The 12,278-nt window shown below is 41.3% G+C and overlaps 2 protein-coding genes across 2 annotated transcripts in view; both read left to right on the forward strand.

Annotated features, from left to right (window-relative positions):
- The window catches only part of LOC143280556 (uncharacterized), a 40,655-nt gene extending 31,020 nt beyond the window's left edge, over nucleotides 1-9,635 (forward strand). The window contains exons 3-5 of the mRNA XM_076585250.1: nucleotides 141-302; nucleotides 3,475-3,650; nucleotides 6,162-9,635. Of these exons, the coding sequence (XP_076441365.1) occupies nucleotides 141-302; nucleotides 3,475-3,650; nucleotides 6,162-7,322 (1,499 nt within the window). The 3' untranslated portion in view covers nucleotides 7,323-9,635. The remainder of the gene's footprint in view (nucleotides 1-140; nucleotides 303-3,474; nucleotides 3,651-6,161) is intronic.
- Nucleotides 8,585-12,278, forward strand: part of LOC143280304 (uncharacterized) — a 75,594-nt gene continuing 71,900 nt past the window's right edge. Inside the window, exon 1 of the mRNA XM_076584935.1 lies at nucleotides 8,585-8,675. Coding sequence (XP_076441050.1) covers nucleotides 8,585-8,675 — 91 coding nt within the window. The remainder of the gene's footprint in view (nucleotides 8,676-12,278) is intronic.

Raw genomic sequence — 12,278 nt, forward strand, 5'->3', positions numbered from 1 at the left:
CTTGTCACAGGATGTGTGTGTGTGGATGTGAAAAGTGCTTGATTATGCACATGAATATAAGTATTTTGAAAGCAACAGTGATATTGTGATGAAGTAGTTTTCTCTCTCTCTCTCTCTCTCTCTCTCTCTGTGTGTTCCAGGAGTGGTGGACATACCTCTGAACGGCCCCCAGACCGACGTCAAGGAGGAAGAGGAAGAGGAGGAAGAGGGCAGGAGGAGGAAGGGGGGAGTGAAGCATCCTCTAACCACCCAACGTCTCTTGAACAAAGTGGCCAAGCGACAGGGACACGACAACGTTTATCGTATCCTTTGTCTTCTGTCTAGCTTTTTGTGTACTACTACTACTACTACTACTACTACTACTACTACTAGCAGTAATAATAATATTATGATTATTATGTTTTTTATCATAGTAATTATTGAAACAATGACAATGATGTGATGATGATAGTAGTGATCGTGAAAATAGTAATAATATTTATAATGTAATGATGAATGGTATTTGCATAGCTCATTTCTCAAAGTAAATTTAGATTCAGTGTGCTAGCAGTCGTCAATGCACATGCAGCCACACCGGAAAATGACAAACCACACTCAAGAGGCAAAGCCTTCATAATGAGGCTCACGTCTTGTTTCTGCAACGCCGGAGCTCACGGTCAGAAATGAGTGTGAGGTTTACTAGAGTTTTGTACTAATAAAATCACTGACTGTGATGCCCCAGCCAGTTCGAACTGACCTCTCGCAGCACTCTATATTCAGCACGAACATAAAAAGGGGACTCATTGTCGGAATCCGTGAAAACACACGCAGCGGATTATCTCTCAAAATGATTTCTGAAGTTTTGCGTTGAATGGAAACTGACACCGGGGAAAAAAGATTTCAAAACGCACATGCGTAGTGCGAGCTTGATGAAGAAGATATGCTGATTAGGTGGTCATACGTGGGACATTTTGCAGTAAGTGGTGAGGCATACGCACAATTCTTTCTCTAGCAGCCTCCTTTCAGAAGTATGCCATCACGAATAGATTATCGATGTCTATCCACATGCCAATGAATATGGATAAAACGCAGTCGAAAGCCGATGGGGGTTGTTTTACTTAAAGTATTTGTGTGTGTGCGTTTGATTTTGTAATGCGTACCCATGCATGTTAGTGAGGTTTTTTCTTCAATGTATTGCGTTTTCGTGGATCTGTAACTTGTTTGTGCCAGGTATAATCACTTCGGAATACAGCGGCTAAATACATGGCATTAAAAGTGGGGAGTTAACATTAGATAGAGAGAGAGAGATAGAGAGAGAGATAGACTGGGAATAGGAAATGTAAGAAAGCGAAGAGCGAGTGAGAGGTGGGGCTGGTTGTGAGACTGTAGTTACTGGAATGGAGAGATCTTTTTCACATACGATTTTAGATTACCTTGTGTTGACTTTGACTTGTACCCCTCGTATCCCATGATTTGACACTGGAGTCCCCTGAAGAAGGCCAGAAGCCGAAATACTGGGTAGACCTGCTGCTTTTGTCGGCTCCTGTTGTCTTTTTTGTATGCTATATACATCCGCGGCAGCAACAGGTGCGTCCATTCCGACTGCATTAACAGTGTATGAAATATTTGATAAAACAGGAAAAACATGTACAGACAGGGAGAAAAAAAATCAATCTCATAATTATATGAGAGTGGTGATGGTGGTGGAGGAAGGTTGGTTGAGGGGAGGTGGGGTAGCGCACACAGACACCCTCACACACCCACACGCGCACACATAATTATAAGACACACCCACACCCACCCAACCACCCTGCCCCCGCGACCCCCCTCCCTACATTGTATTGTAAGTTCCCGAGTCCTACAGATATACTATGTACCTTGATGATTCTGTCATTTCGTTCAAGAAATGCACGAAATAAATTTTATTATATATATATATATATATATATATATATATATATAACACCGAGAACCCAGCTTCGAGAAACGCGCTTTTGGACATCTGGAAAGTTTGATGATACATGGACTGTTTTGGCCATTTTATAATATTAATAAGAAGAAGGAGAAGAAAAATTAAAGAGTGTGCTTTTCTTTCGGGTGCGTGAAATTATTGCTTTGTATGTCTGATCAGAAAAAAGATACAGTATTAAAGAAAATAGAGATTGAAAATACTTGAGGGTGCGTAAATGCCTGACGTTAGATTCAATAGATTGGGGGATAGTCTAATCATACCGGACGCTATTCCGCCTCACTGTCTCAGGACACACCAATAAATATGTCCCCCAGTGGGATGACTTTGTATAGGGGATGTTAAAGAACACAAAGAACAAAATTCTTTGTTTTCTCCAGTGACAGACATTCATATGTGGTGTATGCTATAGAAATTGGTGGGCCCGGACGAGAGAGTGAGGTCGACGTTGCGCAACTCCTCTTCACTTTAAACAAACGCATCGCACAAGTCATCCACTACCACCACCATGCTATAGAAACAATGTACGAGAATCACATTAAGGACAAAAATGCTTAAATGCTAACTCGATAAACTTCAGTTACAGGTTTGCAAACAGACAGACAGGCAGAGACAAAGCGAGCCTAGGTTACTTTTACATCAGTAGTCCTGATGCAGTTTGGACAATGAGCAACATTGTCAAAAAAAAAAAAAAAAAAAGTCGCGCGCTCGTACGTGTGTGTGTGTGTGTGTGTGTGTGTGTGTGTGTGTGTGTACGAATTTCCATGCATAGGCCTACGTGTATTTGAGTGCATGTGTGTGTGAATGTGCGCGAGTTCATGTGTGTTTCGTATGTTTCACGTTTCCTTTTCAAACATATACACACCACGATTACGAAGTAGAACACCCAGCAAAGTATCGATCGCTGGATACGATGACCTCACAAGACAGGAAATACAATATAGGCCTACTTTATCATCTCTAAAATAGAAAGTGTTGACACGTTAGCTGATAACAAAAACAGACGTTAAAAACAATAAGTGATGAAATGTTATACAGAGAGATAAAAAAAACAAAAAAACAACAAATAAAACAAAGCAAAACAATTAGATAGATAGATAGATAGATAGATAGATAGATAGATAGATACTTACTTACTTACTTACTTACTTACTTACTTACTTACTTACTTACTTACTTACTTACTTGCATGTAGGGCAGCAACGAAGAAACACAACTATTGACTACTTTGGACCAATTTCTGAATGGTACCCCAGGTGTACTTCAGGATTGAGTTCTCCGTCGACGGTTCTGCGTAAACAATAAACAAACAAATAAATGGATAAATAAATGAACTCATAATGAATTGAAAGAATAAATAAAAGAATAAATAAATTGATTAACTAAACCAAACATTTATCCACACAACAACAGCAACGTACCACGAAGTTTGTGAAGTTTGTCAAAAAAAAAAAAAAAAAAATAATAATAAAATTTAAAAATAAGAAATAAATAAAAGTGTGACCTTGACCGAGGCGAACTGGCAGACTTCCTATTGCTGGAGAACCTGGTGTCGGGACAGCACAGGCCCTGCGTCCTGGACCTCAAGCTGGGCACCCGGCAGCACGGGGACGATGCTCCCTCCCACAAGGTCCGTTACCAGGTGTCCAAGTGCCGCAACTCCACGTCCGCTCTTCTGGGGGTCCGCCTCTGTGGCATGAAGGTGTGGTGTGATGTTGGTGCTGGCTTGGGATGTTTGTTCTCTTTCTCGCGTCTTCTTCTTCTTCTTCTGCTTCACTCTCAGACATTTTTGTTTTGAAAAAACAGGTGATTCATTTGGCAAATGCTCGAAGTCTTCACTTTCAGCCAGAGAAAAAAAAATGTACAGAAAGAGAGAGAGAGAGGAGTGGGGCCCATGGGGGGGGGGGGGGATACGGATACGGATAATTTATTAATTTATAGGCCATTGCCCCTCATGAAGGGGTACATACACATGACCATGTAAGAAAAACAACATGAAAAAGCGGTCATATCAAGAATAAACTTCAGTATTCTAAGACATCAGAGTTGATCGAAGTCTGAATGCTTTAAACAAATAAATTGACCAATTGCGTATGTAATAGTCTGTTCATGCCGTGAAGCCATGAGTAATGCTAATCTATGCTGACTGGGAAATTTACAGAATTTGGATGATATTATATATTTTGTTCTTTAGTCATGCACGACAGGATAATTCAGGACGAAATGTATTTCATTTTCTCCCTTCTTGTTGCAAAGTTTGCACCTCAGATCAGTTGCATTATGTATTCTGTATCGGTAATAATGTACTGCAATTTCTGAAATACCAAGCCTGAATCTTGCCATTGAATACTTAAAGTGTCGATCTATGTTTGAAAGTAAATACGTTTTGACATCCGGTACGGTGCAAAATGTTCTGTAAACATTAAATTTCTCGCTATTACTGACATAATAATAATAATAATAATAATAATGGTATTTATATAGCGCTGGATCTTGTGCAGAGACAAATCAAAGCGCTTTCGCACCAGTCATTCACACGCATGCATAACTCTAAAACTGTAGAAACTAAAGACAAGGAAGGGCAGGCAAGGGAGGCTATTTTGGGAAGAGGTGGGTTTTAAGGCCAGACTTGAAAGAGCTGAGTGTGGAGACTTGACGAAGCGAAAAAGGAAGTTCGTTCCAATCGCAAGGTCCAGAAACAGAGAAAGAACGGCGGCCAATAGTGAAAATCTCATACCTGCCATCTGCATGCAACTATCCTTTCTTTGAACACTCTAAGAAATTCGTCAATACTCTCTATACGTCAATAACCAAACGTAACCAAATCCAAACATATACAATTTACAGCAGATGTTCCAAACCCAGTTTCTTTTGTCACGTTAATCCAGATCGAGCAAGGTTCGATATGATTTGTGTGGTAATCTAGACTCATGCATTCTCGTTAACTTTAGCCAATAACTAATACATCTTATACAGGAATTATATCAATAGGGTACCTGTTTGTTTCTCCATATACAAAATAGTTAGTTGTTCGCATTTCTACTCCTAAAAATCTCTTGAGCGCAAACAAATGTACTTTTTCACAAAGAAATGCTGCATTATCTAAACCCCATATCTCAGCACCATATTGTAACATGGGTTGAACTTGTGAATCAAATAACTTTAAAAGTGTAATCAGGGAATTATTTTTCAGCTTGTAAAATTTCTATAGAATACACAACAATGTGTTTTTGGCTTTACTGGCTAAGTCACCATATGCTGCCACAAAACTAAGTCTTGCAATAAAATAAATTCCTAAATATTTGTATGCATTCACTACAGGCATAGATACTCCATTATAAATCCATCTTTCTCTGGCACAGAGAGAGAGAGAGAGAGCCTGAAGAAGCTGTATCTCAACTAGATTCATGCACCTTTGCCTGAATTGAGGAAGGTGGCGAAATATTGCAAAAACACAAGTCTTTTGGACGTGAAAAGAATAGTCCATTTTCCCTCCATGCGTGTGTGCGCGCGCGCGCCTGTGTGTGTATGTGTGTGCGCGCGCATGTGTGCGTGTGCGTACGTGATTGCGTGTGCATGTGTGTGAGGTGGGTTGTGCGTGTGCGCACGCGTGTTTGTTTATGTCGTGAAAAAAGCGAAATATTTATGCAGTTCATTTTTTTATGTATGTGAGTTTAAGTCCGTACGTTCTTATCACAACGATTATGTGGTTGTTGGTGTATGTCTGAGCAGACATTAAAATCTCCCCTGAGAGAGATTGATAAAGTGCCATTTTATTGTATCACGTAAATAGACAGAGACAGATATATACCCATGTATACATAGGTACATATCTATACAATCGTATATAGTTGAGATATGAACTCATAATACACAATCGCGAATACATACTGGTACATGCACACATACAAACACGCGCATGCACGCACGCACATGTGAACGAAAACATGCCGCGAACGTGCACATGCAGGCATTCAGGAACTCACGAAAGTACACACGCACACACACACACACACACACACACACACACACACACACGCACGCACGCACGCACGCACGCACACACACGATTGCGCACGCGCAGACGCAGAACCCCTTTCATGCGTGTAACATCACTGCTTGTCAGTCATGATTTTTTCCCGTTCGAAAGCTAACATTTGGGGAGAGGGGGGCCCCACTCCTGAGAAGAACACACCATTTTCATGTCTGACAGGTGTTCCAGTCAGCCACAGGTCAGTACATCACCGTGGACAAAACAGAAGGTCGACGCATGCGCGAGAACGACTTCCGGGAAGCCATGCGTCACTTCCTGTTCAACGGACGTCACGTCCGGCGAGAGCTGATCCCGCTGCTGTTGCTGAAGCTGCAGAGGCTGAAGGCGGCCGTGTCGGACCTGTCCTCCTTTCGGTTTTACTCCAGCTCCTTGCTGGTGGTGTACGACGGGTGGGAGGGCGCTACAGGCAAGTGCAAGCATGGCGCTCCGTTGGAGACACGTCCAACGGTGTCAGCAAACGGTGCTCAGGAATTCGATTCAGTAAACAGTCCTTGTGGACTTCGGAACCAATATCGTGGCTTTGACAACCCCGACTGTGAAAGACTGAAGAAAACACAGGTAGCTGAAAACCTGGACCCGAATCTTCCACGCGCGGACCGCTGTGACTCGTGTGATCATGATAATGATGATCTGACCTCTGTAGGTAGTGGTGGTGATGGGGGGGTTCAGTTCCAGGACTCTACCAGCCCCGCGTGCCAAGAGGACCAGCAGCGACGCGAGTCACGTGCCACAGAGCATCCGGACGGCGGCGGCGGCAGTTCTGGAACCTGTGTGCCGCCGTGCCAGAAACAAAGCGAGAGCGTTGTGAACGGGCAGTCCGTGTCCTCCAGTCAGCAGTCTACTGTCACACTACCCCGAAGCTCCTCCATTCAGAATACCAACACTGTTCATCAACAGAAAGCCACGAGAGAGTGTGTTGTAAGTTCTAGTGGAAATAGCTCACGAAGTTGCGGAGAGTGTTGTGGTCAAAGGACTGTAGTGAATTCTTGCGCGGATACTTCTCTCTTATCCACAGAAAAGGAAAACTCCCCTCACAAAGGGATGTCGTTGATAGAGGAGACGGCGACAGAGTGTGGACAGAGCAGCACCACTGAAAGCCTGACAGGCCATTCAGGAGGAGGGGGCTGTGGGTGCTGGGGGGCGGGAGGGGGGCTGGTGGATGTACGGATGGTGGACTTTGCCCACACGACCCACGCGGGGCTGGGGGAGAACCGGGTGGTGCACCAAGGGCCGGACCGCGGGTGTCTGTTGGGGCTGAGCACCCTCATAGAGATCTTCACCCACATCTATAATGCCACCACGGCTCACCAACAACCCTGACGCCTCCTTCTTCTTCTTCTTGTCCTCCTCCTCCTCTTCTTCTTCTGTCCCGAGTTTCCAACCGCTGGGGCACCACTGATGACTTGCCAGACAGTTGCATGGTGACTAGAATCCTGAACCTAAAACACTGGCAGAAAATCTTGAATCATAGAACATTGACTGGAATCCCCATAGACATATCTGGTATCTATTCTACACGGACACGGGTATGCTTTACCTCTCACCTTAAAAGCCTGTTTTTGCTTAACGCGAAACTGACTGTGTTCGGGCAATCAATTACTCTGCATTATTACAGCCGACCATGGTAAATCAAAGTCCATCAACGTACAAGTCTGAAACATACCTGCAAACCCATGTGCTCTTTACGCAGTGCTCTTATGAACCCAGTGTACTCATTGTGGCCGCGTATCTTTCGTTTTATTTCAGTTAAATGTGTTCATTTTGTTTAGTTCTTTTTTTTTAATTTTCTTTTTCTTATTACAAACCTAGGGTAGGCTCTCAAAGGCCTGGTCAGCGCGTTTGTTTTAAGCGCAAGACTTAGTCAGGTATCTGTTCCGTAGTTGTTTTTCAAGCAGATGTGCTGTACCGTATAAGGTTCAGACCGCACGCTTTGACACCTTGAAACTGGAACTCAACAACAGCAACACAACAACAACAGCAAAACGATGTGCAATATGCATAAAGCCTCAGGGTTGACCATACAGCGACACCACATTGCTATTGATGTTGGTGCTGCAAATGTAGTGTTGTCCCCCTTTGACGACGATGACGAGTGCCCTGCTGGATACGGGCGGCGGAGCGGTGGCCTGGTGGTAATGCTCCTGACTTGGAAGCGAGTGTCCACGGGTTCGATTCCCAGATGCGGACCAGACTTTTTACGTCATGCCTCCACTGGTTAAACTGAGTGATGGTCTGGGCGCTTGCCACTGGGATGAGACGATAAAGCGAGGTCCTGTTTGCAGTGTGTACTTAGCGCACGAGAAAGAACCCACGGCAACAAAAAGGGTTGTCCCTAGTAAAATTCTGTAGACTGAAAAAAAAGAAAAAAAAGTGGTACTGCACTTTGGCAACACGGCGTTGTCCCCGGGAAGAGCAGACCGAATTCACCACAGAGAAAGCTGTTGTGACAAAATGTAATACAATACATTACAATACAGTGCAGTGCACCGCACCGAAGCACAGCAAAGCACAGCACAACACAGCACAGCACAATACAATATAATACAATAATAGTAACAACAAAAACAACAGAACAATGTACAATGTCTAATGAGGCTGGCCCCACATTGCTTCTGATACTGGTGCTGCTGGAGTTGTCCCACTTTCCCGGTGATGACGAGGACTGGTGCTCTGGTTGATACCACTGATTGAAACGCTTACACTTCTTGCAGAGTTAATGGTTAAAGGTTCCGCAGCCTTTTTACGGCTATTGGAGCAGTCAGTCCATATCCACGGTGTCTTGGGGTCGGTATAGAAAGGAAGAGCCCAGTCCTCTCCTTTTCTCAGAATAGATGCATACCGTCCCAAAACAAATCTCGAATGTGTTCAGTATTCGTATGCCCTGAAATCCATCCCCCCCCCCCCCAACCCCCCGATCCCCCCTGCTAAGTCCAGCGAGACAACGTCCCTATCACCAGCCGTTGCTTACTCAGCTGAAACACGTGCATACTTTGTATAATGCCTGCTTTAACTGACAGATTTCCCATTTTTCCGGATTTTTTTCTATGTTTTAACCCGGTGTTCGGTTGCCTGTGTGTGTGTCTGTGTGTCCGTTGTAAACTTTAACATTGACATTTTCTCTTTATCTACTTTGTCAGTTGACACCAAATTTGGCATAAAAATAGGAAAAATTCAGTTCTTTCCAGTCATCGTGTTTAAAACAACATTGCGCCTCTGGGATGGGCACAAAAAAATAAAGAATGAAGCCTAATTATATGCAAACTGCATTTACTGTTATATTTATATTTTTTGTATTCTCTAAACTTGGCACTTTGATCTGATATTCTGACCCAACAGCTAGAGCAGTCATTATTATCATTTTTTGTTCAAACAGGAACTTCTTTTGCTAAGCATGGAAGTTTATTTATTTTGCAAACGTTTTGGTGCAGTTAGTAAAAAAGGGAAATTACTCTGTAATGCTAGGGGGGAGTTAATTTGCTTTAAACTGATCTTTCTCATCTTAAACATTACGTTTTGAAACAACAGAGGCAAGGCCTTCAAGACTCACTTATGATGCACTTTTTAAAAAACATCCAAGCTTTTTATGTATTGAGTATAATTTCAAAATGTAATGTTTAAGATGAGAAAGATCAGTTTAAATCAAACTAAGTCCCCCAGCAGAGTAATTTCCCTTGTTTTACTGTCTGCACCAAAACGTTTGAAATAAACAAAACTTCCATGATTAGCAAAAGAAGTTCCTGTTTGAACAAAAAATGAAAATAATGACAGATCTTTTGTTGGGTCGAATATCAGATCAAAGTGCCAAGTTTAGAGAATATAAAAAATATAAATATAACAGTAAATGCATTATACTCAATACATAAAAAGCTTGGATTTTTTTTAAAAAGTGTATCACAAGTGAGTCTTGAAGGCTTTGCCTCTCTTGTTTGTTTATTTTATTGTGCTTGTGCGTCCTCGTTATTATCACTAGTATTAATATTGTTATTACTGTTTTAACTCAAAGTCGAATTCAGCAATCCGAAGTTTGAGTGTGTGTGCGTGCGTGCGTGTGTGTGTGTGTGTCTGTGTCTGTGTGTGTCTGAAACTGTGAGTGTGTATGTGCGTCTGGTCCAGTTGTAAACACTATCTCCGTAGGGTATAAATTTGATGATTTCAGCATTCTGCAAAATTCAGAAACTGACTGGTAGGTAATTGTATCAAAAGTATTCTTTATTTTTGTGTACCATTTTAGCTGCTCTACCGGCTTCTTCCACCTAAATTCTTTTAGTGTCTTTGGCTGATAGAATGTGTTGTAAATAAGTTTCAGTAACAAGATCTGGTAGAGTTTTTGTATTACATGAATTGGAAGCTTGTGACACTGATTTGGGGTCAGCCGGAAATACTACTCTAAATATAGTGACTGGAAGATAATCCAAAGCAGGTATTAAAACACCTAGTACAGTTGTTAGCAAGAACAGCTTACTTCAAAGAAAAAGTTACTTGTGAAATTCTAGTGAAGAAATGAAGAAAGCTGCACTCATTTTTTTCCAAGCACGGAACCGTCTGTAAAAAACTGAAGATGGATACTTTTTATGAACACATATTTTTGCGTCCGATACTGTTAATATTGATTTTTTTCTCATCACTGTAGTGTCAAAAGCAGGTTTCTGTGACACATTTTTCATACAGATTTCAACACTTTCAATCAAGTCACCAGTGTATGTTGCTTTTGTCGTTTGCCTTTTTTTGAAAGTCATAATTTGACCTATTTTTCAATTATTTGCCAGCATAGTGATTTTTTTTTTTTTTTTTTTTTTTTTTTTTTTTTTTTTGCTATTTCTTACTACAAAATTAATTTTGATGTTGCAAGTTCTCGATATTCGTCGAGTGGTAGAATCCCAGCGTGACTATGTCCACTAAGTGGAAGTTTTGCAGTCTGGACTTTGTAACTTTTTGAAATGAATATATTGGTGCACAAACGTAAACTTCTATAGTCTTGATCCGAAATGTACTCAGACTGGTGAATTAAAGCACTTACATCCATTCCACAGGGCAGGCTACCAATAGTTGTAAAAAGATACAAACGTTTTTCTTGTTTTTGCAAACATAATCAAAATGAAGACTCCACGTCAGTTTTGATGAAGGAAAAACTTCTTTTTTTTTTTTTTTTTAATAAATGGACACAGTGTCGGTTTTCTAATGGTCATTCAAGTACTAGTTCAAAAGTTGATAATTTAATTTAGTTGCTCCCGGGGTTAAACTGCATCATACTTGTTTTTATAGTGGACAAGGACAACCAATTTTTAAACATATGTAACTCAAGGCTGTCGAAATCAGACTGGTATTATCTCCGATTGCAGTCTTGACGTTCTTTGGAGTGTTGACTTGTTAAAGTTGCATTCATCCAAATGCAAATCTACATATTCGACCAGAATAACATTATTCAGTTGACACTGCATCATGAAGATCCTGTAGAATGATATTTAAAATGATGGGTGCTATGACTGAACCTTGTGGAAATCCAGAGTCAAGATTCCTGGATGTTAAGTGTGATGTTCCCATTCTAACCTGCTGCTCTATGTGATAAGAAACCACTTTATATTATTGTCCGTGTTTCCAGTTAAGCAGACGGTAATCAGCTTGTTTATGCCAAACTTGATCGTATGCCTTTTCAACATCGAAGACCATTGTTGGAAAACTTTTTTGTCTGTGAGCAAATTGTTGCTTTACTTGAGAAATCACTTTAACTGTGTAAAAAAACAACAACAACAACAACAACACAAAAAAACAACAACAAAAAACAAACAAAAAAAACAAACAAAAAAAGCAAAAATACTTTTTTTTCCTTTATTTCCCTCCTCCCTTCATTCCTCCCTCGGTCTGTCTCTGCCTGTCTTGTCTGTCTGTCTGTCTCTCTGACAAAATAGATGGAGCGGAAACAGATTGCTTAGGATTTTGATGACTGATTTAAAACCCTATCCTGATCATGTGCTGTGTCAGTGATATTTGTGTGCGTGCGTGTGACTTGAGTATGTGAACATTGAGTTTTGTTTTTGATACACTTTTCTCCTCCTTATCACCCTGTCGGGCTGTCTGTTTCTCAGTTAATTTGATAATTATGTTTGCTTGATGGGCAGTGTGAATACGAATAATTATGACAATTTGTTGTCTGTAAAACTATGTTTTCAGACTCGCCAGACAATCTACACAGAGAACATTATACGTCACAGTACATTTTTTAGATTGTTTTTCTCAAATTGTTCGCCCTAGTTTGAACACGAGAGGCAAAACCTTCAT

Source organism: Babylonia areolata, chromosome 3 (assembly GCF_041734735.1).
Source record: "Babylonia areolata isolate BAREFJ2019XMU chromosome 3, ASM4173473v1, whole genome shotgun sequence".
Taxonomy (NCBI): Eukaryota; Metazoa; Mollusca; class Gastropoda; order Neogastropoda; family Buccinidae; genus Babylonia; species Babylonia areolata.